Source organism: Protopterus annectens, chromosome 4.part1 (assembly GCF_019279795.1).
Source record: "Protopterus annectens isolate FY-2018-M chromosome 4.part1, PAN1.0, whole genome shotgun sequence".
Lineage (NCBI taxonomy): Eukaryota > Metazoa > Chordata > Ceratodontiformes > Protopteridae > Protopterus > Protopterus annectens.
This window is the reverse complement of record NC_056734.1, coordinates 467,490,414-467,517,942: the sequence shown is the minus strand read 5'-3', so window position 1 is coordinate 467,517,942 and position 27,529 is coordinate 467,490,414. Positions and strand designations below refer to the sequence as shown.

The following is a 27,529-nucleotide window of genomic DNA, read 5'->3' as shown; positions in this document are numbered from 1 at the left end:
TGAATTTTACTAAATTCACACACACACACACACACACACACACACACACACACACACACACACACACACACACACACACACACACACACACACAGATGTATCTAACTTTTCATGTAATTCTTACTTTTAGATATGCCCATTTGTGGCTGCTACATCTGTGCTGTCACAGCTGCATGTTTAATGGTGATACTGTCTACATTCTTTAACAATATGCATTCCAAAGTATTAACATTTTTTTCTTAGGAATTTACACTGTACATTACACCTATTTAACAATCTCTGAATGACAGCAGCATTATGTATGTATCTTGTATTTCTGCTCATTATCACAATACCCTGTACAATGTTTGCTTCAGCACTGCTCAGTAACAAACTAATTCAAATGTTGTAGTGCACAGCTTGTGTAAAATGGTACTTTATAGTGCAATTTATGTACAAGCTTTACATCAAATAACTGGGTAGATGGCCTGGTCCAAGAACTCTTTTCAGCCATGACATTGGCCAAAGAATCAAACAATGTACACAACTACAATTACAGAAACAATGAGAAAGCTTACACAATGTAAAATTACCTATAAATGCAGAGCAGAGTACACCTGTGCAAATTAACATACCATAACAGTAAATTGCATAAGCTATATGGGTTATATCCAGCAGGGGTATAACAGTGGGCCAGCATCCACAGCCTCAGGGCAGCTTCTATGCTCCCAAACTGCTAGTATGAACTGAGCTTTGCTGACTAAAAAGACATGCTTTGGTGCCAAGCCATTCAGAGCTTTCAAGTCAAAAGAGACAGGGAGGTTGAGCCCTGAAAGAACAATGCTAGGAACAACAAAAAAGTAAAAGTCCACATCCTGGCAAAAACAATACACAATGGAAATGGAGGGAGGGTGCGGCTACTGCAGCAGTGATCATTCGAACATCTACTGTTACGGTTAGTTTATTTACACAACTGTAGTATGTGCTTCATATCAGTCACTGCTGCAGTAACCTAAGTTATATGGGCAGATTACTAAAGCTTGCAAATTTTGGAAAGTGGAAGGAGAAAGGACCAGAAGCCCATGGAAAATGGTCCTAGACTTAAAGAAGGACTCAAGCTTATAGTGTCATAAAAGTATGTACACAGGACCAAGATGCTGCTTCTAGAACACTTCTAAAATCCAACCCCTTCCAAAAAGTCATAGATGAAGCAAAGACCCTGGTACAATGAGCCTTGACCCTGCCTTGAAGAATTTTGTTGTTGTGAGTATCACAAAATGTAATAGCCTTCGAGAAATTTTTGGAAATAGTCTCTTTCGACACAGATTGCCCCTTTGTCATACCTTCATAAAAAAATGAACAATTAATCTGAAGATCTGAAATATTTATTTCTTGATAGTACCTAAGTTGCTTGTGGACATCCGTGGTATGGAGTATCCTTTCTCCCTCATTTTTAGGTTCAGGAAAGAAAACTGGGAGATGCATAGGCTTGCTTAAATTAAACTTGGACACCACTGTAAGCATAAAAGAAGGCTTACTTCTCAAAGAAACCCTATCCTTATTGGAAAAGATGTAGGGGTGACTCAGCTTAAGAGCTTCCAACTCAGACACCCTTCTTGCAGGGTTCAGAGCAATCAGTAAAACTGTTTTCCATGCTAATAGCCTCAGGTCAGCAAGGTTAGCTTGTTCAAATGAAGCAAGCATTAGTTTCTCTAATGCATAATTAGGATCCCAAGGAGGGTGTACCAGTTTTCTAGGAGGCCTTTTATGCAAAACCCCTTTCCAAAACATTTTAACATGAGAATGCATTGAAAGTGGAGGCTCCATGGGTAGATATGCTGACCTGGCTGATAAATGAACCTTGATGGAAGAATAAGGAAGGCCAGTAATTCATACAAATATTGTAAAAACAGAAAACAGCAAGCCTTAAATGGGTGCTGCTTATGTTGCTGGTACCAACTACAAAACCTTTTGCATTGCCTAATACAACATCTTCTGGTAGAAGGCATACGTGACTCCATTAGTACCTGCTGCCTATCTTCAATAAACATATTCCTAAAGGGAATTAAGACCCTCTCATGCAGGCCGCCAATTGAAGTTGATTGGGTCTGGGGGAATCAAACACCCCTGATCTTGTGTGAGTAGATACAGTATATGAAGAAGCTTGTGGTAATTACCCCTGGCCATTACCAAAAGAAGGGAGAACCACTGTTCTCTGGGCCAGAAGGGAGTCATCACAATGATCTTAGGGGATTCCTTCTGAATCTTCAGAAGTACCCTGGGTATCAATGGAAGGGGAGGAAAAGTATCCAGGAACATTCCTGTCTAAGGAAAAGAAAAAAAGGCATCTGTTTTCCAGGCCTTCTTGCATGCAGTCATGTAGCAGAATCTTGCCAGAGGATTGTTCAGAGTGGAGGTGCCCTGAAGCTTTGGAAGGTGCACAGCTATTATAACACTGAAGGATATAACCCATATAGCTTAGGCTACTTCAGCAGTGACCATTATGAAAACATCTGTATAGTCAAGAAATATATGTGAAATGTTTTATGGTGGGTACAAATATACACATTTCAAAAGATTCATAAATTTGGTTAAAACAAACAACATAAAAGTTAGTGAAAGTACAGTGTAAAATAACATGGCATAATGCATGGAAAAAGAACTATACATTCTATTTGTTTTGCTCTAACCAACCTGAAGCTGACTCTTAGCAGTCACCAGATCCTTCCATCATTCACTGGGTCTACAGGACGTGCTGTAGCCTCCCCCCATGCTCAAACTTACCCATGCATGAGGTCACTGAGGAGGTTGAGGGTGCTAATGTGGCATTACACTGCTGCTGCTGCTGTGGAGTGTGTCCTAACCCCCTCCCATCCCCCATCAGCATCCTTCAAGCTCAGCAGTGGCTACCTTCAGAAGGTGCACCTGTTGACCAGGTGGTATGCTACATGCAGCATGCAGCTCACCAAGCTTTTAATACTACTATTACAACAAGCATAGCCATCCTCACAAGAAATATACTTTCTAATGCTGTCAGTTCTAAAGTTTTTCAAGAACAGACCAAATTATTTTCCTTTAACACCCAGACTGTAAAGAGAATTAAACATTATGGGAAGATAAATTTTACAAAGTAATCTTTTTCTCTGCTCACCCATTGTCTCTGATGACGTTTCATTTTATATCATTGATAATGCGGGTAAGTAGAGTTTTCATAAGCAGTTAGAGTCGATCTGCTTTTAGAGTTTTCATAAACAGTTAGAGTCAATCTGCCTTAACAGATTCAGGTATAGAATTCTACAATTTTGTAAAATTACCTTTCACACAGAAAGATTAAAGGGTGGTTTTTGTAGCCGAATGATAGCTATATTACAAGTAGTGTAGGAGGGGTATCTAATCTTCAGTCTTTTGAGTAGTGAGGGGCTGTGATGTTCAAGTAAAATTTGAATAGAAGACTATTTAAATGGTCAACTGCACCAATTGAAAACCATTTTCCTCTCTCTTTCTCTCTCTCTCTCTCTCTATATATATATATATATATATATATATATAGTAGTACAATGATATTTTGAACAATTAGATAGCTGTATAAATCTATTTATTTTACTTTCAGTGTATTGCAGAAAGGTGGAATTTTGTGAGGAGCAGAGTGCAATAATAGAAAACCCATATTGCAGTCTTGGGAGTAAAATGTTGATGGAAATAGATCCACTTGCTTTGTAAATTGAAAATTGTGTATAATGTTTTACATTCTATAACTGCTTCAAGTATTTGTGTCTCTGTATGATTGTGGAATGAGAAATACTGGTCAAATAGAAAGCCAGTATACTTTCTTTGGATGATTCTGGGAATAGAAATACTGAATGGATTAGTGACAGTGCTTGTAGGATTGCTATATAGCTTTTGATGTTTTTAGAATATTGTTTGTTAGTTTATTGCTATGAAGCAAACTCCTGATAGCTGAGCAGTCATTTTGTGCATTATTACTAAGGTTATGAGGATTGCTTTAAGGATTGGTAAGAACTATATCATTTGTATAGAGTATGTAGCTGATATTGGGAGATAACAGGCCAGGAAATACAAGAAAAGAGAAAGGACCAAGAACAGAGCCATGTGGTAAACTGATAATGGAAGTTCTTGTGATAGATTAGTTATTAGGAGGAAGACTGGTTTAAAAAGATAAATACTGAACCATTCTACAACCAGAGGATAAATTTGTTTCAGCCCTTATCCAGTAGCAAAGAATGATTTACAGCATGAAAAGCATTTAAGTCTAGAAAGACAGCACCAGTAGTTTTGCCTTATTCCATGGTTGTGTATATATAGGCTGTAGATGACTAATGAAGGTACTGTAGTTAGGATGAAAGCCATGCTGTCTATCAGTGAGAATGTCTCATTTAATAATGCAGTGCAGTATTTGCTTGTATCATTTGCTTACATTATTTCAAGTATTTCTATGAGTAGGCAAAGACTGAATATCGGTTTTGAATCATTGGTAGATACGAGAGAAGGTTTTTTTCTCCAGAGGTAGAGCTATTGTATGCTCAAAGCTATGAGACACATTCCATGGAACATATGTGTCAGTGACTTGGCAAGTACTTTTCTTCCAAATGTGAGGCTGTTAGGATAGCAAATGCAGAAAGCATTATATAAACAATCTGTTTTTCAGGTATTTTTAAATTTCAAACTGTGAAGTAACTGTATTGAAATGGAGGGGAGTGGAGTAAATTACATAGTGGAAGGAGCTATAGTAGCAGAATTGGTAAACAGTTGATTAGTTGAACTAGGGAGTTTACTATTTCTGAATTTGATGGGGGGATTCTGTGAGGGATGGAAGTTTATGTCAGTTATTTGTTTTAAGGAAGATTCTGGAATAAGCCAGATTTTTTATTATTTTTCAGAATTTTTATAAGACGACATAATAATTTTGTTTGGGGTGTTTTGTGGTACTCAACTTTGATCTGTCCGAGCTGCAACTATATGTTTTGTTTCACTTTTGTGTACATAGTCACTTGTCAAACTTAATGAATTCATTTTACCAGCCGTAGCATGCATGGTTTCTAAGTCTAACTAGATTCCTAATATTGTCAGTGAGCCAGGGATTAGGGTAACTCCTGCTTTCTGAGCTTTTTTATGGGATACAGCCTATCCTGTGTAGGGTCAGCAAGCTGTAAAATGTGGAGTGTGCTAAGCTAGGGTCAGTGTATTTACAGAAAGAGCTCCACTTTATTTTGTTGATTTCTAACAAAACTATGTAAGCAGATCAATCCGAGATAGATCTAGATTATATAATTTGGGAAGAGAGTTTGTTATGCTTGACAGACCAGAGGACCAGACAAAATAGGTGGAACAATGATCACTTAGTGAGCTGGTAAAACTTTCAGTTGACGAATATTATTGGGTGTATATGTTAGAAGAATGTCTACAAAACTAAAGTCTGATGTGGAGGTATTAGACCTAGTCCACTCTCAGATTAGTTAAATCAAAAGATGCAGATAGCCTGTGTGGCTGTGGTTTGTGTGTGCCCAACCAGTACAGATTACATCACCCATTATCAGATGTTTATGATGATTGGTGTGATCTAAGATCTTGCTTAGTAAAAGAGGGGTAGAATGTATATAATGGCAATGCAGATATTAAGGTCACTTCCCATTTGAATTTGGACATTGAGTTAGTTAGGTTTAGTAGATCCTATGATGTCACTATTTTCTGTCAGAGTGGGGAAATGATTTCCACATTCTTTTACAATCAGCAAGCTACCTCTCCCTTGAAGGCTTCCTGACCTGTTGTCAGAGAAGAAACTGTAGTTGGAAGCAAAGTAGGGAGGAGAATGTGTAAAGTTTACATTTTAAACAAGACTGCATTATAATAATTTAGTGGGATGTTGTGCTGACCAGAGTTTGAGATGAGATAATTTATTATTTATACTGCCTATATAAGTGCAGGTTATGGTGAGATTTTTATGGAAAGTTGGTTGGACAGAAAGTATAAGAGATACACATGGATTAATACCAGCTTGGAGTAAAAGCAGTAAGATTATGATAATTTGTTTTTTGACATGTAAATGTTGTATATAAAAATTTCTCATCTACTAAATTAACTTTGGGATTTTGCTACTGTGAATGAAATAAGTACTTCCATTAATTTCTTTACTCTCATCACAAAACTATACTTCAAAAACTGAGAATAAAATATAAACATTTATGCATCTCAGCCCTAATATGGAACACTACACTACATCAGCAAAAAATAAATCACTTTCTATACAAGAAAAATCATATTTCTTATTGAGCAAACTCATCCTCAAGCTAATTCATGACAATTACATTCCGCACCTTAAAACAGCCTACAAATAAGAAGTCATATTTACTCTCTGGGATGGCATACTGTATGAACTCTAGTAGCAACTACTGAAAGAGATGTTTCAAAGATTTCTCTGTCATTCTGGAACAATCTTCCAGAAAGTATCAAGGATACCAATCACTTACAAAGATTGCTAACATGGCTAAAAGAACACATATTTAAAGCAATCAGCTGTGAAGTCTTCCCCAAGAGATGGGAGACTACAGGCTCCTCCAAGCAAGCTTTCTAAAACTCACATTAGGGTGCAGTCAAAATATATTTCTCAAAATGGAAAGACTAATCTCCATACACACAAGCAGCATAAACAACAGTTTGTGCCTACGTATTTTAATATATTCTTATCTCTATGTATATCTCTCTTTCAGTAATGTACTGTATTTGTTTTTCTTACGGCACATTAAAAATCTTCCTCACAATACGATCAGTGATTTATACCTAAATATTATCTATGTAAGTTCAAGAACTCATATAGCTGCCTAACATTCATTATGTCTGTTCAGCAGAATGTTAACTGTTTACCTCACTTATGCAACTTGATAGATGATGCACCACAACCATATTTTTGCATTATTCAATCAATATTCATTTAAAGTTGTAATGTCCATTGTACTTTCAGTTATGCTATTAAAAATAAGTTATCTGTTTTTTTTTTTTTTTGTCTTTTAAGCCTTAATGGCACAGGCCATTCCATTCTGATTAGCAAATGGATAGTAAGTAAACAAGTAAAGAAAATAAATAAAGAAAAAAGGAAAACAGTATAGATTTTATATCAGAATCTAACAATGGTTTGCAGCATAGATTCCTAGAGCTAGAAAAAGAAAACACAACATAAAAGGAAGTTATGTACTCACCCTAACATTCCATCTGTGTTGTCTATCTTTGTTTATCCTTGATTGATGGGATCGATTCCGATATCTAACCAACTCAGCAATTACTACAGCTCACTACAGCTCACGACAGCCAAAAACGCTAGTCGAGCTGGAACTCTCTTTCTGCAGATTATCTTTTGAACTTCTTCCACTATTCTCTGGTGTCTTTCTGAAGGAAGGTATGCTATTGTTTCTTGAGTATTCAGAACCACCCCAATGAATCGTAAATTTTGTGTTGGAGATTCTAGATTTACAGTAATCCCTAGGTGGACACAGATGTCGAGAGTATACTTTCTGGCTACCATTAATTGATGCTTGGTCAAAGTGGTTATGAGCCAGTCATCCAAGTAGAGAAACACTCTTTGCAGTTTCAATTGAGCTGCTACTACTGCCATGCATTTGGTGAGCACCCTAGGGGGTGTGGTGAGACCAAAGGGCAGTACCCTGAATTGGTAATGACTGTCTCCCAGCCAGAAATGGAGGAACTTTCTGGAGTGTTTGTCCATCTTTATATGGTAATACGCATCCTGAAAATTTATTGAGCACATCCAGTCATCTTTCTTTAGAAAGAGAAGAATAGATTGTACCGTGACCATCTGGAACTTTGCCGAACAGGTTTGTTCAGCACACTGAGATCCAAAATTGGCCTCGAGTCCCCTGTCTTTATGGGCATTAAAAGAATCTTGAGTAGGTTCCAGATCCTTTTTGGTCTGGTGGGGCTTTTTGTATGGCTCTTTCGTCCAGCAGTTTTTGAATTTCTTGCACTGCCAAATCCCTCTGACTGGGTGGGAACATCAGAGATTTTCTTGAGTACATTGGGAGGGTGAGAAAAGGGAATAATATAGCCTCTGGATATGATCTATTGCACCCACAAATCTGTCATTATGTTTAGCCAGGGCATTTAGGTGCAAGTACAGGCATCACCGACTGCCTCCAGATGAAGACAAGTGGGCCTCCCTTCAGGAACTCTGAAAGGGCTTCCCTAGAAAGAAATCCCTGAAACCCTGGTTTTGCAGGCCACCTCTGCCACGAGGGCAGTGACTTCCATTTTGCTACCCCCCCCCCCTGACCCTGGGGGAACTCCCTCCACATGTGTCTTGAAAAGGCCTTTAGGATTTCTTGAACCACATTTTTACATGACTTCTCTGGTTCCTAGAAAAGGACCTTTTAGGGAGGGATGGAGAAATGTACACCCAGAGGAGAAAGGGTCTTAGCATACTTTTCACACCTGGATAAAATATCTTATGCTTTCAAGCCAAACAAGGATGTTCCATCAAAAGAAGCATTTACAAAAGAAGACATGAATGATTCCACAAAATCACATAGGTACACTCAGGCATGTCTCCTTATGGCTACACCTGTACTGCTGCTCTGGACGTCCCTTCTGCTGTATGGGTGATCAGTCTCATGGACAAACTGCTCACAGACTCCAGGGTAACTAACTGGAAAGCCACTTTCTTTTGGACCCCTTCAGCTACAACTCCCATTCACATGTCTGAAAACTCCTTAATCAGATTCCGAGTCTGGTGAAATGTGCCAAAAAAGTTAAGGACCTTATGGTGAAGGTCAGTGAAGTGCAGACCCCCTTCCCAAATTTGTCCATAGCCCGAGAATCTCTGTTGGGCGGATGGACAGAGGAACTCTCCTGAGCAAGTTCCTTTTTAGTGGTGGCTGCTACAACCATAGCATCTACAGCTAACCCCTTGACCCAGAACTGTTTATCTTCAGGGGTGGAAAGTATCTTATTAGGTCTTTTGGGGAATGGCTCGATGGTGTCTGCAGCCTTCCACGCCTGCTGTGAAATCAACTGAATGAGTTCATCAGCGGAGGTAGATGGGTGGGTGCCAAAAGGCTGCAGGTAAAGGGTCCTCAGAGGAAGGGTTTTGGGACTTCCAGCCACCCCTCTGTTTTAACATTTTCTGGATGTCTCCAAATGAGACATCTACAGTAGGTGACCATGGGGGATCCTTCCCCCTCATCAAAATCTGTGTCCTTGGTGACTCATTCCAGGGGAGAGTCCAAGGCTTCCTCTTGCACTTCTTTTTCTGAGGACCACCTCAGGGGGATATCTGGGGAGGTGTCAGAAGATGACAGTACTTGAGCCTGTAACACCTGAGGCTTCAGCATCCGCTGTCCCAATGGAAAGGCAGGAGGAATAACTGACCAAGAGGATGGTACCTGTTCCAAGGGGGAAGGCACTGACAAAGTCTCTGTAAGAGAAAGGGCCCTTTTGCATAGCCTCGAACACTTGCCCCCCCCCCCCGAAGAGTGAAGGGAGCCTGGAACCAAGATAGACTGCTTTAGAACTGGGGTCACTCCATACTCCTAAGAACCAACTCTTGAGACTAAAGCCGGAGTCAAACTTACTTGTATCAAAGCTCTGAGGAGCATGGATGGCTCTGAAAAACTTGGATTTGAGATATGCCCCCAGAACCGGCAGGGTAGCTATGGCTCTGGGAGGTCTCTGGTTCAGAAATAACTGAAGAGCTCAGGGTAAATACCAGCTCAGAACAAGAGAACAACTCTGGAGCCAATGCAGTCAGCACCAGTAGATCTGGAACAGAGGACTCTAAGACATCTGAAGAGGTTAAAGGAGGAGTAGTTAGCAGTGTAAAGGAAGTTTCAGTACCAAGACCTGAGGATGTCAGAACTGAAAGGGGTACTGAAAGTCCTCTAGCCCATAAAATTATATTCACTAGCCTATCCACATTGAGTTCAGAAAAACGTTTGGTGGAGCGGACCAATGAAGCAGAAGGGGACTTAGGCCTCTGCAAAAATCGTCAGGGAGCTCCCTAGCAAAAGGATCAATCAAAGGTAAGTAAGTAGTTCTAGGTACTGTGGTCATAGCAGATGAGACAGTAATAGTTACTTCTACTGAGGCCTTTGACGTCAAAGGGCTTGAAATGACAATCGGTGCCGGAATGGCCATCAGCACCAGAGTGTCAGCAGCAGAGGCCTACAGTACTGTTGAAACTTTCAGAACCAAGGGCTTCAATTTGTTAGCATTTGGAAATAACTGGGAGGTCAGAACCAAGAGGCTTCTTTTCTTGCCTTTGTCCAGAGAAGGTGAGGATGAAGGAGATGAGATGTCTGTTTTTGCTTTATCTCCAGAAGATAAGGCTTCGACAAAAGCTAAGGGAAGTAGACCTTTTAAGATCAGCTTATTTCATCTTCCCACAAGAGCTTGGTGGCTAAAGGCATGACAAATGCTGCAGTCTTCTTGTAAATGGTGGGGGTCTACACAATAAACACAACACACAGAGAGTGGAAATCTGATGAGGGAATTTTATGGCCACAATTCTGGCATTTTTTGAAACCAGAGAGGGCCTTACACTTCTCAGCCATGTCAACAAGAAAAAGGAAGCTAGAAAAATAGCCACTTAAACTATCAGTCAGCAGAAGAAAAAGAACTGACAGAAGAAATTAAAAGGGAATAAGGACTATCAGCAATGATAGCCAGAGAAGTACACAAATGTGTGTGGGGAAGGGAAAAAAACTAAGAGAGAAAGGAAAGCGGGAACTATCAGCGATGAGAGTAGAAAATACATGAATGTGTAAGGGAAAAGGTATAAATGATGATACTAAAGAATACATTAAGTGTAAGAAGAGAAGTTAAAGAAAAAAAAAAAGGAGAAATTGTGAGAAAACTTCAAAAAATTTTACCTAAACCACTAAAGCTGGAGACCAATAGCTAAACGCGGCCATTTCAGAAAGGGCAAACGAAATCTGAGGTAATTGTGAGAGAGGGATTCTGCGTAGAGGTGAAGCCTGAGAGTTTTTGGCTGGCATGAGCTGTAGTAATGGCTGAGTCAGTTCCACTTTCGGAACCAAACCCATTTGTCAAGGACAAAATGAAGACTGACAACATCAGATCTATTTTTTCCACTGAGCATAAACAAAATATTTTAATTGTTTACAGTAAAAGGAAAGTAGACACAGTGGAGGTGGTGGTAATAGTCTGCATTCCTGTAAATGATGCTTGCACTTGTTTTGCTGAAATACAACTTATAGATTATCTAATAACAAAAAATAAAAAAATTCCACCATATTCTGGACCATTATTTTTATGCTGTTCCACTTTTTTGAGGATAATTTTTTTTTTTAATTTTTGTTTAAGTTTTGGTAATCTTGTCCCATTGGGCTTCCCCTAAGTAGGTGCTTAGGGAAAATCCTAAAAGAATTCTGTGATATAAATTGCAATGTAAAGTAGTAATAATAAGGGGATAATAATAATATATGAAAAGACATAATTAAGTCAATCCATTTCCCTAAAATAGTCATAATAGTTTGTATTATCTCTAGTAATAATGATATATTTTCATTAATGATAATATTTTTTCATGATGACAGACTTAGTAAACCATCATCCACAAGCACACAATGAAATAATCTTACATGTAAGGCCGTAGTTGTAAATGTCAGATTCAGAACTGTTAACAGGAATTGTGGTACCATTTGGCATTGTAAAGTCATCATCTTGGTTTCCATTCCAAACTCCTAAAACAGAAACAAGCAATATGTTAAAACAGTTTTATAGCGGTGCCTAAAAACAGTTTTGCTTTCCAAAACAAACAATATGTAACAACAGTTTTAGAACAGTGCCTAAAAAGAGTTTTATTTTACAAGACAAATACTATGTTACAACAGGCTTTAGAGTAGTGTTTAAAAAGGCTTATTTTCTAAATCTGATTTCACTAACTCTTTTGTTCATACGTTTCAACCCCCACCAATGTTTTCCAGGACAATCTTGAGAAACAAATGTCAGGCAAACTATAAGGTACTAGATTCTAACTTATGGTTCAGTATGTCTGACTTCCCAATAGAAAGTCATCCCTTACACTTTATTAAGGTACACAGACACCACACAAAGCAATGTTGGAGGCAGTATGGCATATGCTTCAGTGTACAGCAAGTTGGATGGTGTTTTGCTCTTGATGAGCGTGTCAATAATAAATACTGGGAAGGCAGCCCGGTTATAGTATGAGTTGTGAGAATACCAACTACTGTTATGGCAAAGAGTGCAATCTTTCAAAAACACATCTTGATCTTCATTGTTTTAATCGACATTCCTCTCCTTAATCACTGTTCCAGTAAAAGCACAAACAGGCCTTTCTGAGTGATATTTGTACTATAATGGTGGCACACTGCTGCACTTTGTAACCAAACAGTAGAACAGACCATGTATGACAAATAGGGAAGAGTGAGGTGATGAAGCACTAGTAGTCATTTTTGGGGCAAAAAACTACGCAAGAGTTTAAATTTGGTTGATTTGTTGACTCTCTTTCCAGTGGAGTGCAGTGGAAAATATGTATGTGCAGACAATGGGTGTGCATTCAATATTATTTTTCATGCCACGAGGGAAAATACTGAAAGCTGCCACCAATAATTCTGGGTCATGCCTGAAAATGGTCCTTTAGATAATTTTAGCTAATTTGTTTATTAACTTATTTATTGTGTAATTTGTTTTGCAGGAATAGTCAGACTGCATACAGCTCTTTGGTCAGGAGAAGCCTAGGAGATAACTTCCATAAAAAGAAAATAACAAATATATATACAAAAAAAAACCATACATAAAAAAAAGATATTGCAGACTACATTTGGAAAAACGCAGATATCTGTAACAGGAACAACTAATATACAAGACGTATAGTTTTTCACAAAAGTAACCAGGTTAGTACAAGAACCACAGTGGCAAAACATGATATATGTTTTGTATGTTTACATTTGCAGATACACTCATACAGGAATGCAGAGCTTAGTAAATGGAATAGGTAACATAAAAATATATATAATTTGTGGACTTCTACGATGACAACACACTCAGTAACCACTTAAGTTCATCTCTACCAGTGTGAAAATAGAAACTCAGAAAAGAGAGCCAATTAATTTGTTTTTTGGGGTAAATTTCAGTTACTGACTAGTAGGTACACTGCCTGGATGCCAGCAAAGAAGAAATTTAGAGAACCTAAAAGAAAATCAAAACAAAAAAGTGAGAAAAAAACACTGGCTGAGAAGAATCCTGCAGCTGTTCAGCAAAGAACAGTTCATTCAGCTTTGGTGTAAGACATGACTTTCAATAATCCAGAGGAAAAATAAGCCAAATGAGTTCAGAGCTTATTAAAATAACGAAACACTGAATGAATAAATCACTCAAGTAACAAAAGGCTGGAAGAATGAAAGAAGCTTTAAAATAATATTCAGATGAGCTTATAAAACTGCAAAAATCAGAGGTCTTAATGCAGAAAAGGCCAGCTAAGTATGAAAATGCTCAAGAAGGGATATTTAAAAAATGGTAGAATTAGACGATGGAAAATGTAGTGAAAACCTGAGATTTTCTGCTGTACCAGAAAAAACGGAAAGAACACTGTTTCAATTTTATGAAAGCATAAATAAGTAGCTAGACTGGTATTCCACAGCATGAGTTGTTAATTGAAGGGGTACATAGTATGTATATTCCAAATTTGGCCATGAGAAAGCAGTACAAAGTGTGTATATTCCAAATTTGGCCATAAGAAAGCAGCCAAGACCTCTAATGGTAAAGATGCAATCCTACCAGCAGAAATAGTTAATTCTGAAAAAAGTGTGACAGAAGGTCAAGGTACTAAATGTTGGAGACAGTAGAATGCTTGTGGAAAATGATCACTCACTGTATACCAGACAAAAGAGCTATGCAAATAGAAACCACTACACAAAATAACACATATACCAACGTCTCAGCAAATAAGCCCCTAAGCAAAACACCTCAAAACCTAATGTCCTGGTCACAGGCAACTCCATAGTGAGACACACAGATGTCCCACTCACCAGGCTGGACAAGGAGAAGGTCATGTTCAGCTTCCTGTTAGGTGCCAGGATCTAGCAAATCACACATGCACTCAAGGCACTCAACAACAAGTACCGTTATGACTTTGTCATAGTCCATGTTGTGATGAATGATTGAGACATACCTCTCTGGACTATACGAAGAGAGAGACATGACTGAACTCTCAGATTATGTGTCCCAGGCAGGTATGTCCCTAACCCTAAGCAGTATTCTACCTTCACCCAGGATAATGCCACAATATAAACAAAAAATCATTGACTTCAACAATTGGCTTAGCTTGTGGTGTCAGTCCAGGGGGGATCCAGTATCTGTCAGCTGGGAAGACATGGTTGACAGGCCACACTGCTTTGCCAGTGATGGTCTGCACCTGTCTCTTCTAGGCTTTCAGATACTGTGAAAGATGCTTGCATCCCCCATAATGCCTTTTTAGGCAATGTAAAACAAAATTTCCAACATAACAAAATCTACTAGAGACAAACTCAAGGTCCTGTTTCAACTATCCTTCCATTGACTGGGTGACATACATGAGCATGAACATGCTTGCACAGAGGTTCCTGGACTTTGTCAGTACAAATGCTTTGGAACAGATAGTCTACACCCCCACATGGAGCTCAAATGTCCTAGACGTAGTACTCACCAACATGGGGGGGGGGTCACTGCACTCCCCCCTGTGTGATGTCCTCCCTGGTAAGGTTGGATGAAAAATCAGTCTCATTCGAATAAATTACTGAACCTATCACCACCCTCTTCTTCTACTTCTTTCGGCTTTTTCCAGTTAGGGGTCACCACAGCGGATCTCCTTGTCCACTCATGATTGGCAGTGGAGTTTTACGGTGTCGAGTTGCCAGGCTGGCACCCAACCTTCCACAGAAGGCACACACATGTCAACACTCACACCTAGGGCCAATTTAGAGTGTCCAATCCACCTGCAGCATGTCTTTGGGATGTGGGAGGAAACCGGAGCACCCGGAGTAAACCCACGTGGCCAAAGGGAGGACATGCAGACTCCACACCGAAGGCACCTAGTCGAGGATTGAACCAGAGAACCTCTTGCTGTGAGGCGGCAATGCTAACCACTGTACCACCATGGCTGCCCACTGAACCTGTCACCACCACAGGAACAAAATAACTAAAAAAGTTTCCAAAACAAACTACAGCCTACTAAGTAGTATAAGATGTTTTATACCCTCGCAATCACAGACAACATTGACTCCTATGCAGAGGTGTACACAAATGCCCTGTATAAACACTTAAGCAACTATATAGATTTGGCTGTACCTAACTGGATTAAAACCAGGTCCTCCCAAAAAAATAAGCCACCCTGGTAGACCTCAAGGGGGTCTATATTAGAACACCAAATAGTCTAAATATCGAATGGCCTAAAGGCCAAAAATGCTGACCCTTGAACTTGCTATTGTGGGGGGCTATGCCCCCCACACTCCCCGCTAATTATATATACCAACTCCGAGATTGCACTACAGTAAGGAAAGTGCAAATATTCTGATCTTCACTGTACTACAATCTCACTATAACAGTTCACTGAACGGCATTTTCACTGTAAAATGCCATTGGATGAACTGACTCTTTAATCACATAATATAGACCCAACCTCAAGTACAAACGGGTTATATAACAGAAGGAAGAAACTGATGTCTAAGAACAAGATGGAACTGACTCAGCAGAGGAAAAATTACCTCCACAGCTTGAGCAAGCAAATCAGAAATCTTGTAAAGTCATCTAAAGCTAATTATGAAGCTAAAGTAGCAACCCTAGCTAAGGATAATCATAAAACATTCTTTGACAACATCCAAAATTTAAAAAGGAATGCCCAGCTATGTGCTGAACTGGTAGTAGATGGTACCACTCATACTATACCAGAGGAAATTGCCAACCCACTATCTGACATATTTGCTGCAAACTTCACCCCACCCTGTCCCCACCAGCTATACCCCAAAGCATACCTGACACCAGTCCTCTGCCTAGTATTTCTAGAGATTAGGTCATATTTGTGCTCTCCAAGATCAAATACTTGGCCTAATTTGGCCCAGGTAACATCCCAGGTTGCTTATTAAATAATATAAAAGAGGACCTATGGACCAACTTGATGTTCTCTTTAACCATAACCTGAGAACTGGCTTTGTTTCAGCAGAGTGGAGATCAGCAACAGTAATCCCATTACACAAAGGGGGGGCCATCAACTGACCCTGGGAACTATAGACCATAATTCTAACCGGCCTCATCTGTAAGGCCATGGAAAGAATCATCATGGACAGTATCAACAAGGACATGGGCAACCTTCAGACTCTAGACCCAACCCACTTTGGCTTCTTTAAGTGTAGAGCATGCTTATTAAAACCTAGTAGACTTCTTCAAGAAATTCACCAAAGCCCTGGATGAAGGTGAGACAGTGAATCCTACCAATCTTGACCTACCCAAGCCTTTTGACAAAATCCCCCACTCAGGTGTCATTGAGAAGCTTTCTCAGTTAGGGATTAACCCTTACGTTACTAGATGGGTAGCCAATTCGCACACAAACAGAACACATATTGTCAAAGTTGGTGACTTCACCTGTACCAGTAGACCTGTTACCAGTGGCATACCACAAGGATCTGTGCTGGGACCTTTGCAGCTTGGAATCTATTTCTCAGATGTCCAGACTAAAGTAGATGGCCTTTGGCTTACCAAGTTTACTGATAATTGCAAATTGGATGCAGTCATCGAGTCCTCCAATGATGTTAACATATTACGGTAGGGGCTGACATAGATGACTGGTGCCAAAGCCATAGTCTGAAACTAAAAGCAAAAAAAAATGCATTATTATCCCCTTTGGCAAAGTGGAATTCTCTGCTAAGTACAATATTGATAGCCCCCCCCCCCCCCCCCCAAGTTCAAACTCAGTGGTGTGAGATCTGGGAACACAGTTAGATAGCAATTTGAACTTTGACCACAGTGGAAAGGGACGCCTTCTACACTGCCCATCTCATAAGTAAAGGCATTGCATTCAGGACTAAGGATGTTATAGCTCCACTGTACTTGACCCTCATCAGACCATGAATAGAGTACAATGTTCCCTTCTGCATGCACCTCATCAGACACCTTCAGCAGCTGGAGAGACCACAGAGGTTTCTCACCAAGAAAATACAGGGCCTCCAAACCATGACTTACGTGGACAGACTGAAAGCCTTGTCACTGTATTCTGTATCGTATAGGCTGCTAAGAGGTGACTTGTGACCAGCCTACAGGACAGTCTCTGACCCTGCCCTGATCTGACCCTGCCCTGATGGAAATGCTGCACAACTGCAAGTCAAATGGCACAAGAGTCACTCGCTGTAGAGATCTTATCCTGGCTTGTGACATTAACAGAACATGTTGGAGAGGCAGATATATCTCCCAAAGATTGCCGTTACTCTGGAATAATCTTCCAATTCACACGAAGAAGAGCTCCTCTCTGACTCTATTAAAATGCAACCTGGACAAATGGATGGGGACCACAAATTCACCCTGGGGGTGGCACCCATGTCCATCATGCACATGAGAAGTCAATGTTTATCACAGACTTGCTCTGCAAATTCCTTCCATTTAAATTAAGGATAGTTGAGGCAACTCAGGATCCATATGGCTAGGCTTGTAAGCGCTCTAGGCCACTAGTCTAGTAACCTCTTATGAACCTATTTATTACAGCAATCAGGGAATGTTGAGAGGCAGGTGTGAGATTCAAGCTGCTGTATCCATCTATCTTCAGAATATTTTTTCCTGGAGTATCACAGTCATTTTTTGATGCAGAACATGCTAAAAAGGAAATACAAATGTTTGCTCAACACAAAGTGAGCTATCATACCACAGGGGACTCTGCTTTTTATTTCACTGTTAATAAAGCTCATAGAGAGACTTTGCCAATTAAACCTTTTCCAATGTTCTAAATAAAAATGCTTGAGAGACAGATGAAAAGCACAGGAGTTGACTAGAAGAACCAAGAGTACATTGGAAATGAACCAGAGACTGCAGCTGGAAATCAACAGGAAGAGAACCAGCAACTCCAAAATTAATGAATGAATATGGGACTACAAAGCATCGATCACATTTGTGAACTATGGGTGAACAAGAAAAATGGAAATATTAGACTTTTTGACCTTGTTAAATTATAGCGATTCCAAAACATACCCACTACTTCATGCCATTAATGTCTGGAAGAACAGTAATGAGAAGGGTGCAAGAAGGAAAGCGATAACAGTAAGCCAAGCAATTTTTGTTCTTAAAAGTATTTTTATTAATCATGACATATACTGCATGTTATATAGTAAAGCATTTTCAGTTATTTTTCTGCATTGTAGTGATAATAAAGTAAACAGATGCCCCTTTATTTCTTCTTCTTTCTTTATTCTTGTTTAGTTTTAAGATATGTAGGCACTGCAATGTAAACAGAGAAGAAAGCTTAAAAGAAAGCCTGTTGAAGATAATAGGCTGTAATCTTTGGTTGTTGAGTTTAGGGGTGGGTTGCAAAAGTATACAGATCATGATATAAGTAAAATTGATATGATTTTTCTTACTTCTGCATGGGGAATGACTGGATTAATGCCATTGGCCTGATGTAACAACATGTTTTAAGTGGAAACAAGTAGGTAAGAGAATAATAAAAGAATACTGAATATAAGGAAACATTTTCCTTTATCAAATACATGTTCACAGTGCAACATGAGACACTTGTATCTGAAGGCAACTGTGGATCTAGATCTGATGTTTCTATGGAGACAATTTGATAAGAGGGCAATAAAAACAGAATATTTTTTTCTTTAAATGTCTAAAACATAATGTTTTCTGAAAGCATTTAATTTGCTATCTACATCTGGTAGAGGAATAAAGACAAGATAAGAATAGTCAGCACATGATGTAAGTAGAAACATAGGCTGTACCATACATCTTTTAGTATGGATAGCCTTAATTATAGGTCAATTAAAGCCTGCAAGTATAGCTGTCAGTCTGGGAGAATTGTTTCTATTAGGTGTGTTAAACTACATTATTTCAATTATGAGGGTGTATTTTTCAGGGTTTTCATTAAAATCAAAAGTCTTATAAAATGTGACATAGGTTCACAAAGTCATGACAATAAAAAACTATATAAAATTAACCTGCCAAATGTTAGTGTATGCATGTAACATAAAAGCTGATACTAGACATTTAAAAAAACTGGTATACATAACAAGTGGGAATTATAACTTCTTGTCATAATGGCAACACATTCCATATTATCTTTGAACGTGAATGGTCTCACATGTGTATGTATGTATATATATATATATATATATATATATATATATATATATATATATATATATATATATATAAAGAGTAGTGAACTACATTAAGAAATGTAGAATGCAAATAGCTATGCTACAAAAGACATATTTGGAAAGAATGAGCATGTGAATTTGATATAAAAGGATTTAAGGATAGTTATTAAGCAGCACATCTGGGACAAAGGAAAAGGGGAGTACTTATATTAATTGCTAGAGTAACTCAAATAGTCATAGAAAAAGATAAAAAGATAATAATGGTAGATTTGCAGTAGTAAGGAGCTACTGGCAAGGGAAGAAGATTGTGATGGCATATGTTTATATTCCACCCAAAACTGCTACAATGGATTTTAATTAATTTCTGGGAGAAATAATCACCTTTCAGCAGATAATATTATCTATAGGTGAGTACTTGAATTTGATTTGCAACAATGAAGATATATCTATGGTAGGGCCTGGAATGGAAAATCTAAAAAAAGGATAGAATTTTGAAGAACTTTATGAAAATATTTGGTATGAAATATGCAAATTCAGTAGTAGGAGCTAATAACGGATTTATGTATTATTCCCCAGGGTGCAAAAACAGGACTAGGCTAGACAGAAATTATATTTCACTGGAACGTGCATTTAATTGAAAGTTTTGATAACCATGTAATAACTATTTCAGATCATGTGCCAAAAATAACTAAAATAAAAATGAAACACTGGTGCTTCCTACCTATCTGTTAAACAGAGACGAATTTAAGGAATTGGTCGTGGAAACTATTTGGAAGTTTTTAGGGAAGATATAAATTGGGGAGTAGAATAAAAAGAAAGTGTAGTTTAAAATAGGGTATAACTAAAAGAGAAATAGATATGGTTAAGAAGTAACAAAAATTATTTAGGGACTGACAACAGAAATCTCACAGAAAAAGATGATGTGCAAGTGCAGAGTACTAAAAAGAAAATAAGGGACTGCCTGGATAATATTCAGGAGTTTAGATAGACTGCTGCTAACCATCTGTTTTCTGATAATAACTCCTGAGCACACAAGCTTTTAACACAAGGGCCCAGGCAACAGAAAGTAGAAAGGGTTGTTGCCAAGGTTATGGAGACTATAACAAGAAAAAAAAAACAAAGATCCTGTAGAGGTATTAGAAATATTTTAGAAATTTTATGAAAATCTGTATAAAGCATAGAAATGTGGAAATCAAGAAAAAGTAAATGTAAATATTTATGGAGGAATTAAGCATGCCAAGGTTAGAGGAAGAGGTAGATGACACTCAATTATTAACAATTAGGACAAGAGGAGATGAGATTAAAATGGTAATAAAATAACCAAACTGCAGGAAAGTCTCCAGGAATATATGGTATTCTTGTGGAAGTTTGGAAGCTAGGAGGGAAGAAAGTGATAAAGATCTGGAAAATTTTGTTTAACAGTATTTTAAAAGGAGGAGAAGAACCGACATCATGGAAGAAAGCTGTTATACCTAAAGATGGTAAATATTCATCAGATCAAACTTCATATCTTTCTATGTTACTCACCTCATCACAAAAGGTTTCTCATCCAGAAAAAAAGAGGCCATTGTTCCCCTCTACTCATCACTCATTAGACCCATTATAGAGTACAACACCCCTTTTGGTATGTACCTCACAAGACATCTACAACAACTGGAAAGGCCACAGAAATACCTCACAAAGAGGATTACTGGCCTCAAACAGATGTCCTACGCAGACCATCTCAAAAAACTCCAGCTTTACTCTGTCGCATATTGCCTACTCAGAGGAGATCTCTGCCTAACATACAAAGCTGTGTTAAACCCAGAGCTGTTGGACATGCACCACTTAAAGAAATCCCAAACTCTCCGAGCTACACTCTCTAGGTACCTAAACCTTGTCACCACAATAAACAGAACATGCTAGAGAGATAGATTCCTGTCCCAGAGACTTCCCATACTCTGGAACAGACTACCTATCTATGTCAAACAGAGCTCCTCATTAGCACTCTTCAAGAAAAATCTTGATGATTGGATGGGAAATAGAAAATTCACCCCAGGGATCACTTCTGTGGCTCTGCTCGACAGGGGCACAGGAAAATAATTTTCTTGGGTGGCGAAAGCAAGGGTACCTTTTTATATAGGCTTACATAGGCCCTAGGGCTAATAGCCTAGCACCTACCTATGAACCTATATAGGCCCATTTTGATTCGAAATCATGACTATAAAGTATTTATGTCTATAATGGTAAAGCTGTTGCCAAAATCGATAGATATGGATCAATGTGGTTTTGAGGAGGGGAGGCAAACATTGAAGCATTAATAGAACAATGGTGACCCAGAAAATGTCACTGTTGTTGGTAGGTCTTGATGGACAGAAGGTATTTGACAGAGCAAACTGGGATTTTATGACTAGGGCAATGGAAATATTTGCATTTTATGATACAATAATAATGTTAATTAGGAGGATATAGAGGGATCAATAGTGAATTAAAGTGGGGGGATTCATCTCTGATAAGTTCTGCTTGAACAGAGGAATCAGGCAGATATGTCCCCTTCCCCTTTGTTATTTGCATTATATTTAGAATCACTGGCAAAGAAAATAAGTATTGTAATTAAGAAAAGTTAGCTTTATTTGCAGATGAGATTTGTTTTGTACTTGATAAACCAGAAAAGGACATTTCAGTGTTGTGGAACATTCTGAGACAGTTTCAAGTATTTTTGGGATACAAAAGAATACAAAATTAATGAAGATAAAACAAAGGCAAATGCTGTAAAATAGGTATGCAGAGATTAATTGGTTCAGCAGCATCTATATTTATGGGACACGATAAAATGGAGTACTTAGGAGTATGGGTTAAAAAAGATTCTGTTATGGCAGCTAAGGGTATGTAGAAAGAAACTAAACAAAAGATAAGACAAAAACTGAGAGAAATGTTTTTAGTTCCTTTAGGGTCAAGCATATTTTACCAACCAGAAGGGAAGCTATGGATAGCAACAAAGAGTTGAAAGATTTATCTGGGTGGGGAAAAGGGCAACAGTCAAGCAGGATATGTTGATTCTTCCAGTAGAACAAGGTAGTTTGGTATTTATTGTTGTGAAGGGGTATTTCAGAACTACACAGTTAAGGCTCCTATACTTAGCACAAGCAGAAAGCTATAATTCAAAGATAAAAAAAGATGATGAAACGGGGGGGGGTCAAGGAATAAAGAGAGAAAGGAATTGTGTATGTAGATCCTTAAGAAGAATAACAATAGCCATAAGAATATTAAATTCATAAAGTAGAATAAAGTATTCTAAGAACTAAGCCAGCAAGGGAATGGAGAAAGGAGATTCTGTCACTAGGGTGACTGCAATTACAGGTAGAGTCTATAGCTAACAAGGAGCTGGAATTCACTGAAGAAAATTGGCAAAAGAACCAAGGCATCGGGAGCAAATAGTTAAAGAGGGAAAGGTAATAGAATGTGAAAAGGCCAGGAATACACTTGGACTGCAGGGTTGAGACTGCCTTCCCTATCAATTAGTAATATCAGAATATAATCAAAGATAAGTGACTTGTGGGATCCTAAGTGAAAGACCAGCACTGGTAGAGTTTTAGCTGAATCTAGAAAAGAAGCTGCTGTTAAAAAATGGATAATTAGTAGTGCATATAAATATTGCACAATAACTATATGAATCAATCTCAGGAGATTAGAAAGTATTGGGGAGAGAAACTGGATAAGCAATGGACAAAGTAACAATGGGAGGATATATGTATGGCTCCCAAATATTCAACAAAGTCTAGAAGATTTATAGTTTTTACTAGGAAGTGTTTGCATAGGTATTTTATACCCAAAGCTGAGGCCAAAGAATTTTTCCTCAGGTAGAGTGCAAATGTTGGCAGTGTGATTGGGAAGAAAGAGATAATTAGGAACATATTTTTTGGGAGTGTAATGAGCTGGTAGACTCCCTGCAGACTACTCTGTTAGAAATACTGGGTGAAGAAACTGGTATAACTCAGGATATTATTTTTCAGCTGTGATACAGGATCTCAACTGTCTAGATATAGTAAGCCCTTGCTGAGTTAATTCTGGTGGCTGCCTAAAAAGCAAATAGTAGAAAATGTAAATCAAAGTTTAAACCAACCATATTAGAAGTAGTGAATATAGTTATGGAGACAAAATAAATGAAAATGGGAACTTTTAAAAAGGGTAGGAACACATTACAAAGCAAAATAGGAATTATGGGAACAATATATGTAGAATACTGTTTTGGAGGGGGTATGAGGTTTAAGAGAAGGCAGGATGTGAATGAGCTATGCAAATAGACAATGGCCATAGAGAAGATTAATATGGTATGTATAATATTTGCAACTGAAAATATATCCATATGGTTTGTTTTCATTTATATAAGTGTATGCTTGCTTATGTCATAAGTTAAAATGAAATAAAGATGCTTTTGTTTAAAAAAGAGAATTTATAATTTGTCATGAAAGCAGCTTGATGCAAGGGCAAAGAAATGAAAAAAAACTAAACTTGTACAACAGGGTCTGAAGCTATTTCTATGGATGGGCACTTAGGTCAGAATACTTTTCATAACGGTGATGCAAAGATAGATCTTCACATTCAGATTAGTGTCATCTTATAAACATTTTGTAGATGTATTCATTGATGACCACATAGCTGCAGCACAGGTATTACCATGGTCTGCATTTTATAGAAAGATGCTATAGCATGAACAACTCCTGTAGAGTAAAACTTGGAGAACCTAGGAAGCAGTTTATTATGTGTAACCAAAAAAAGTAATACAAATGGATAGCCACCTGTCAAAGATAATTGTACACATGTTTTGTCCCAAGTTTTTATAAGAAAAGTAAAGAAATAGTTTGACTCATTCCTGAAGGAGTTGGTTCAAACCAAGTTGGATCTTAACTGCTATGGACATTCAGACAGAGTAGTAAATACAATCCATGGCAAGAGAAAGCTGGAAAGAATACAGGTAAAGAGCTGTTCTGATTGTGGTTACTTTGTTTCTGTATTAGGCATAAAGGAATGACTGGTCCTAACAGTTAACTTTTTCATTGTGAAAAATTAAAACAAGGTGGGTCAACTGAAAGAGCATGAAGTTCAGAAATGTATCTGGCTGACATAATCCAATAATTGTTTTCCAAGACAGACATTGTAAGTCTGTTGTAGTAGCTGGCCCACAGGGAGAACATGTTAATGTTTCTAAAACAAAGCAGACAGCTCAAGGTGGCACTGGGCTGCACATGAAAGTATCACCAGGAAGACCCCTTTAGGAAAGTTCTGAATACATTTAAGAAAGACATTGATAAGTCATCTTGTCCCTGTTGAGGACTGGAATTGGCAGTCATATGAATTTAATGAAGAATGTCTTTTTTGCTTGAGCCAAACATACCAGTTAAGTAAACAGTCAAGTGCTGCACGTATTGGAGCAATAATGAACCCTTTGACGTAGCCCAAGCTGAGAAACATGTCCAGTTGCCCCTCTGTGTTTCCCTTGAAACAGGTTTCTGTGCTGGAGAACTCTAACTGAAAAAGCAAGATTACTAGTAACTTCTGGAAGTAGAGAAGCCACACAGTAAGTCAGAAGGAAGAAATATCCAGTAAAACTTACTCGATGGATCTGATAAGTGAGTTTTTTAATCTAAATTTATAGGAGCTTCTTCAACTGATGAGGCAGAAAAGGGGATAATATGTGTCGAGACCAGGAAACATCAATGATAATACTTTGACCTTAAGAAGCTTCGCCTTCTGAATGACCTATGTCATTACAGGAAATGGGGGAATGCACAGAGGAGTCTAATTGGCTAGCTGTGTTCTACAGTGTCCTTATGGAATCTCCCTTGTGAAAGACTGACATAGAAATTCCTGTACATGATACATGTGGGGGATGTAAATGAAGTTGTAATAGGGTCTCTTATATTTTCAGAAAAATATTTCTTTATCATCAAGCAGCTAAGGGGCCATTCATAGGAAAAGAGCAGGTACCTGATCATTTAGTCTATCAGGGGTTTGGACTCCTCAAGAATGGAGACTGTAGCCAGAAAACGGCCTATTCCTTCTGTCTCACAGATTCTTAGCAGAAGGGCAGGATCAAGTTACTGTTTGCTTTTTGATGTATAGGTTGCCTGTTTCTATGGTTGAAACTTGCATTGTAAGTTCTACAAGATTTGGAGAGTCGGAAGGTGTGCTCTCATCTCCAGTATATTATTGCACTGGGATAGTTCTGAAGGCATCCAGACACCCTGAAACATATACCCACAGTAATGCTCCCCACCCCTGGAGTGCCCCATCTTTTGTCATTTTTGCCATGTAAGAAGGTAGAAGGGACTTTCTAAGGAGAGACTATTAGCATAATCCCACCTAAAAATGCTGTTTGCAAGTTGGAAAAATGTGGATTTGTTGTTCTAGTAGATTCAGAATCTTATATGAAGGATCATGAATATGGTCATTTACATGAGATCCATTATTCTGAAATAATAATAAGCTGTTGCTGTTGATAACTGCTGCTCTGGATAACTATGTCTTGCACTACATAACTTGATGTCCAGGCTGCAGCCTATGAATGCCAAACACTGAGGAGGCTTTAGCTGAGACCTGACTGCATTCAAGGCATTTTTAAGGGCTGCAGCAATCAGCAAGGACTCTCTCCATGACAGTGAGTTACAGAAATGGTAGCAAAGAGCTAATATTTCAGGTACAGGTAAACTTTGGATCCCTGGAGTTACAGGTGTACCACTACCACGGATATGTATTTGGCAAAAACAGTGAGGGCTGATTTCTGACATAATTACAGAATCTGAAACTGACAGAGACTGGCTTTGGGTCTGAAATGAGATGCCTCCTAGACTGCTTGTCTATTTTTGTATGGAGATAGGTGCCTTAAACGTATATCAAGTGCATTCAGTCTCCTAAGCAAAACAATAAAGGACTGACTGCAAAAAAAATCTGAATTTTTTTAAAAATTTAGAATAGAATAGTTTAAAATAGGTCCAAGGTCACTTGCCTTTTTTGATGCCAAAAAGAGCACAGAGTACTGTCCAGATCCTTTTTAGATTTAGTGGGAACACTTAATTAGCTCTTTTGTTAGGTTTAAGATCTGCTTCAGTTTTTTTGATGCAGTGTGATATCTAGCAGGGAGGGGATAGGGATACTTGGTAGATAGAAACAAATTATGTCACCCCTTAATATTATTAGGCTTACTCCCCATCCATGGTGATGGTTTTCTACACTGACAGGGGCAGGGCCTCAAGCACAACTTTTACCAGTGGAGTGCAGTTAGGGAACATCTTAAGACTGCTGCTAACCTCTTGGTAGGTCATGTATGCCTGAGAACACTGAGAACCCCAGCTACACCAGTAACCTCTCTTTGAATATTGTCCTGGTTGATTGCGCCCTTTCCCGAGTTTTGCCATTGTCCATGGTGGAACCACATCTGATGTACTGAAGAGGATTTTCTGAGAAGTAGAAAAATTAATATCAACTTGGATGATATGTTTGACTTCCTGTTCCATCTTCTCAATGTATTGTTTAATTTCATAAACTAGTATCTGAGGTCCATGAAAGAGGTCACTCCACTGGTCTTTGCTGAAATAGTATGCTTGACCCAGGTGTGCCAACAAACTAATATTATCTACTACAGTTCTAGCTGAAACTTCCACTGCACTAAAAGCTCAGGGTAAAGGTTGCTGTAGTTGAAACCATTGTGGACCGGGAGCTCATTTTGTTTTTAAAATGTCTGCCTGGCAACAGGTCAGGGGTTGGATCAATCCATAAGAGATTTAGCTGGAAAAAAATTCATATCATCTAAGTAATATAGCACCTTCAGTGAAAGATGATCAAAGTTTCATCACAATCAGAGGACAATGGGTTGTCTCATTCCTGAATACTGTGAGTAAAGGCTTATACTTCTTCATCCTGACTGCTTACAGAAAAGTCACTGTAGTTGACAGTGGAAGCACAGAGCAGCAATGTATTTGCCATAAGTTGTCAAGAAATCTGCATTTTTGCATGTTTATTTTACTTGTATGATTGCTTCACTATTGAATGATCAAAATACAGTCGCTCAAAGAAACCCTCATTGATCTAAATTAGTTAATAAAATGCTGATCTTCCTGCCTTTCTGTACAAATTGTAGAACATTTTATTTTTTTGGTATAAGACAAGCCCCCATACCCATATATATATATATATATATATATATATATATATACACACACACACACACACAC

At 38.4% G+C, this 27,529-nt stretch overlaps 1 protein-coding gene across 1 annotated transcript in view; it reads right to left on the bottom strand.

Annotated features, from left to right (window-relative positions):
- LOC122801229 (mucin-4-like) overlaps positions 1–27,529 on the bottom strand; it is a 279,676-nt gene that overhangs the window by 91,052 nt on the left and 161,095 nt on the right. The window contains exon 18 of the mRNA XM_044070782.1: positions 11,604–11,705. Within this exon, the coding sequence (XP_043926717.1) occupies positions 11,604–11,705 (102 nt within the window). The remainder of the gene's footprint in view (positions 1–11,603; positions 11,706–27,529) is intronic.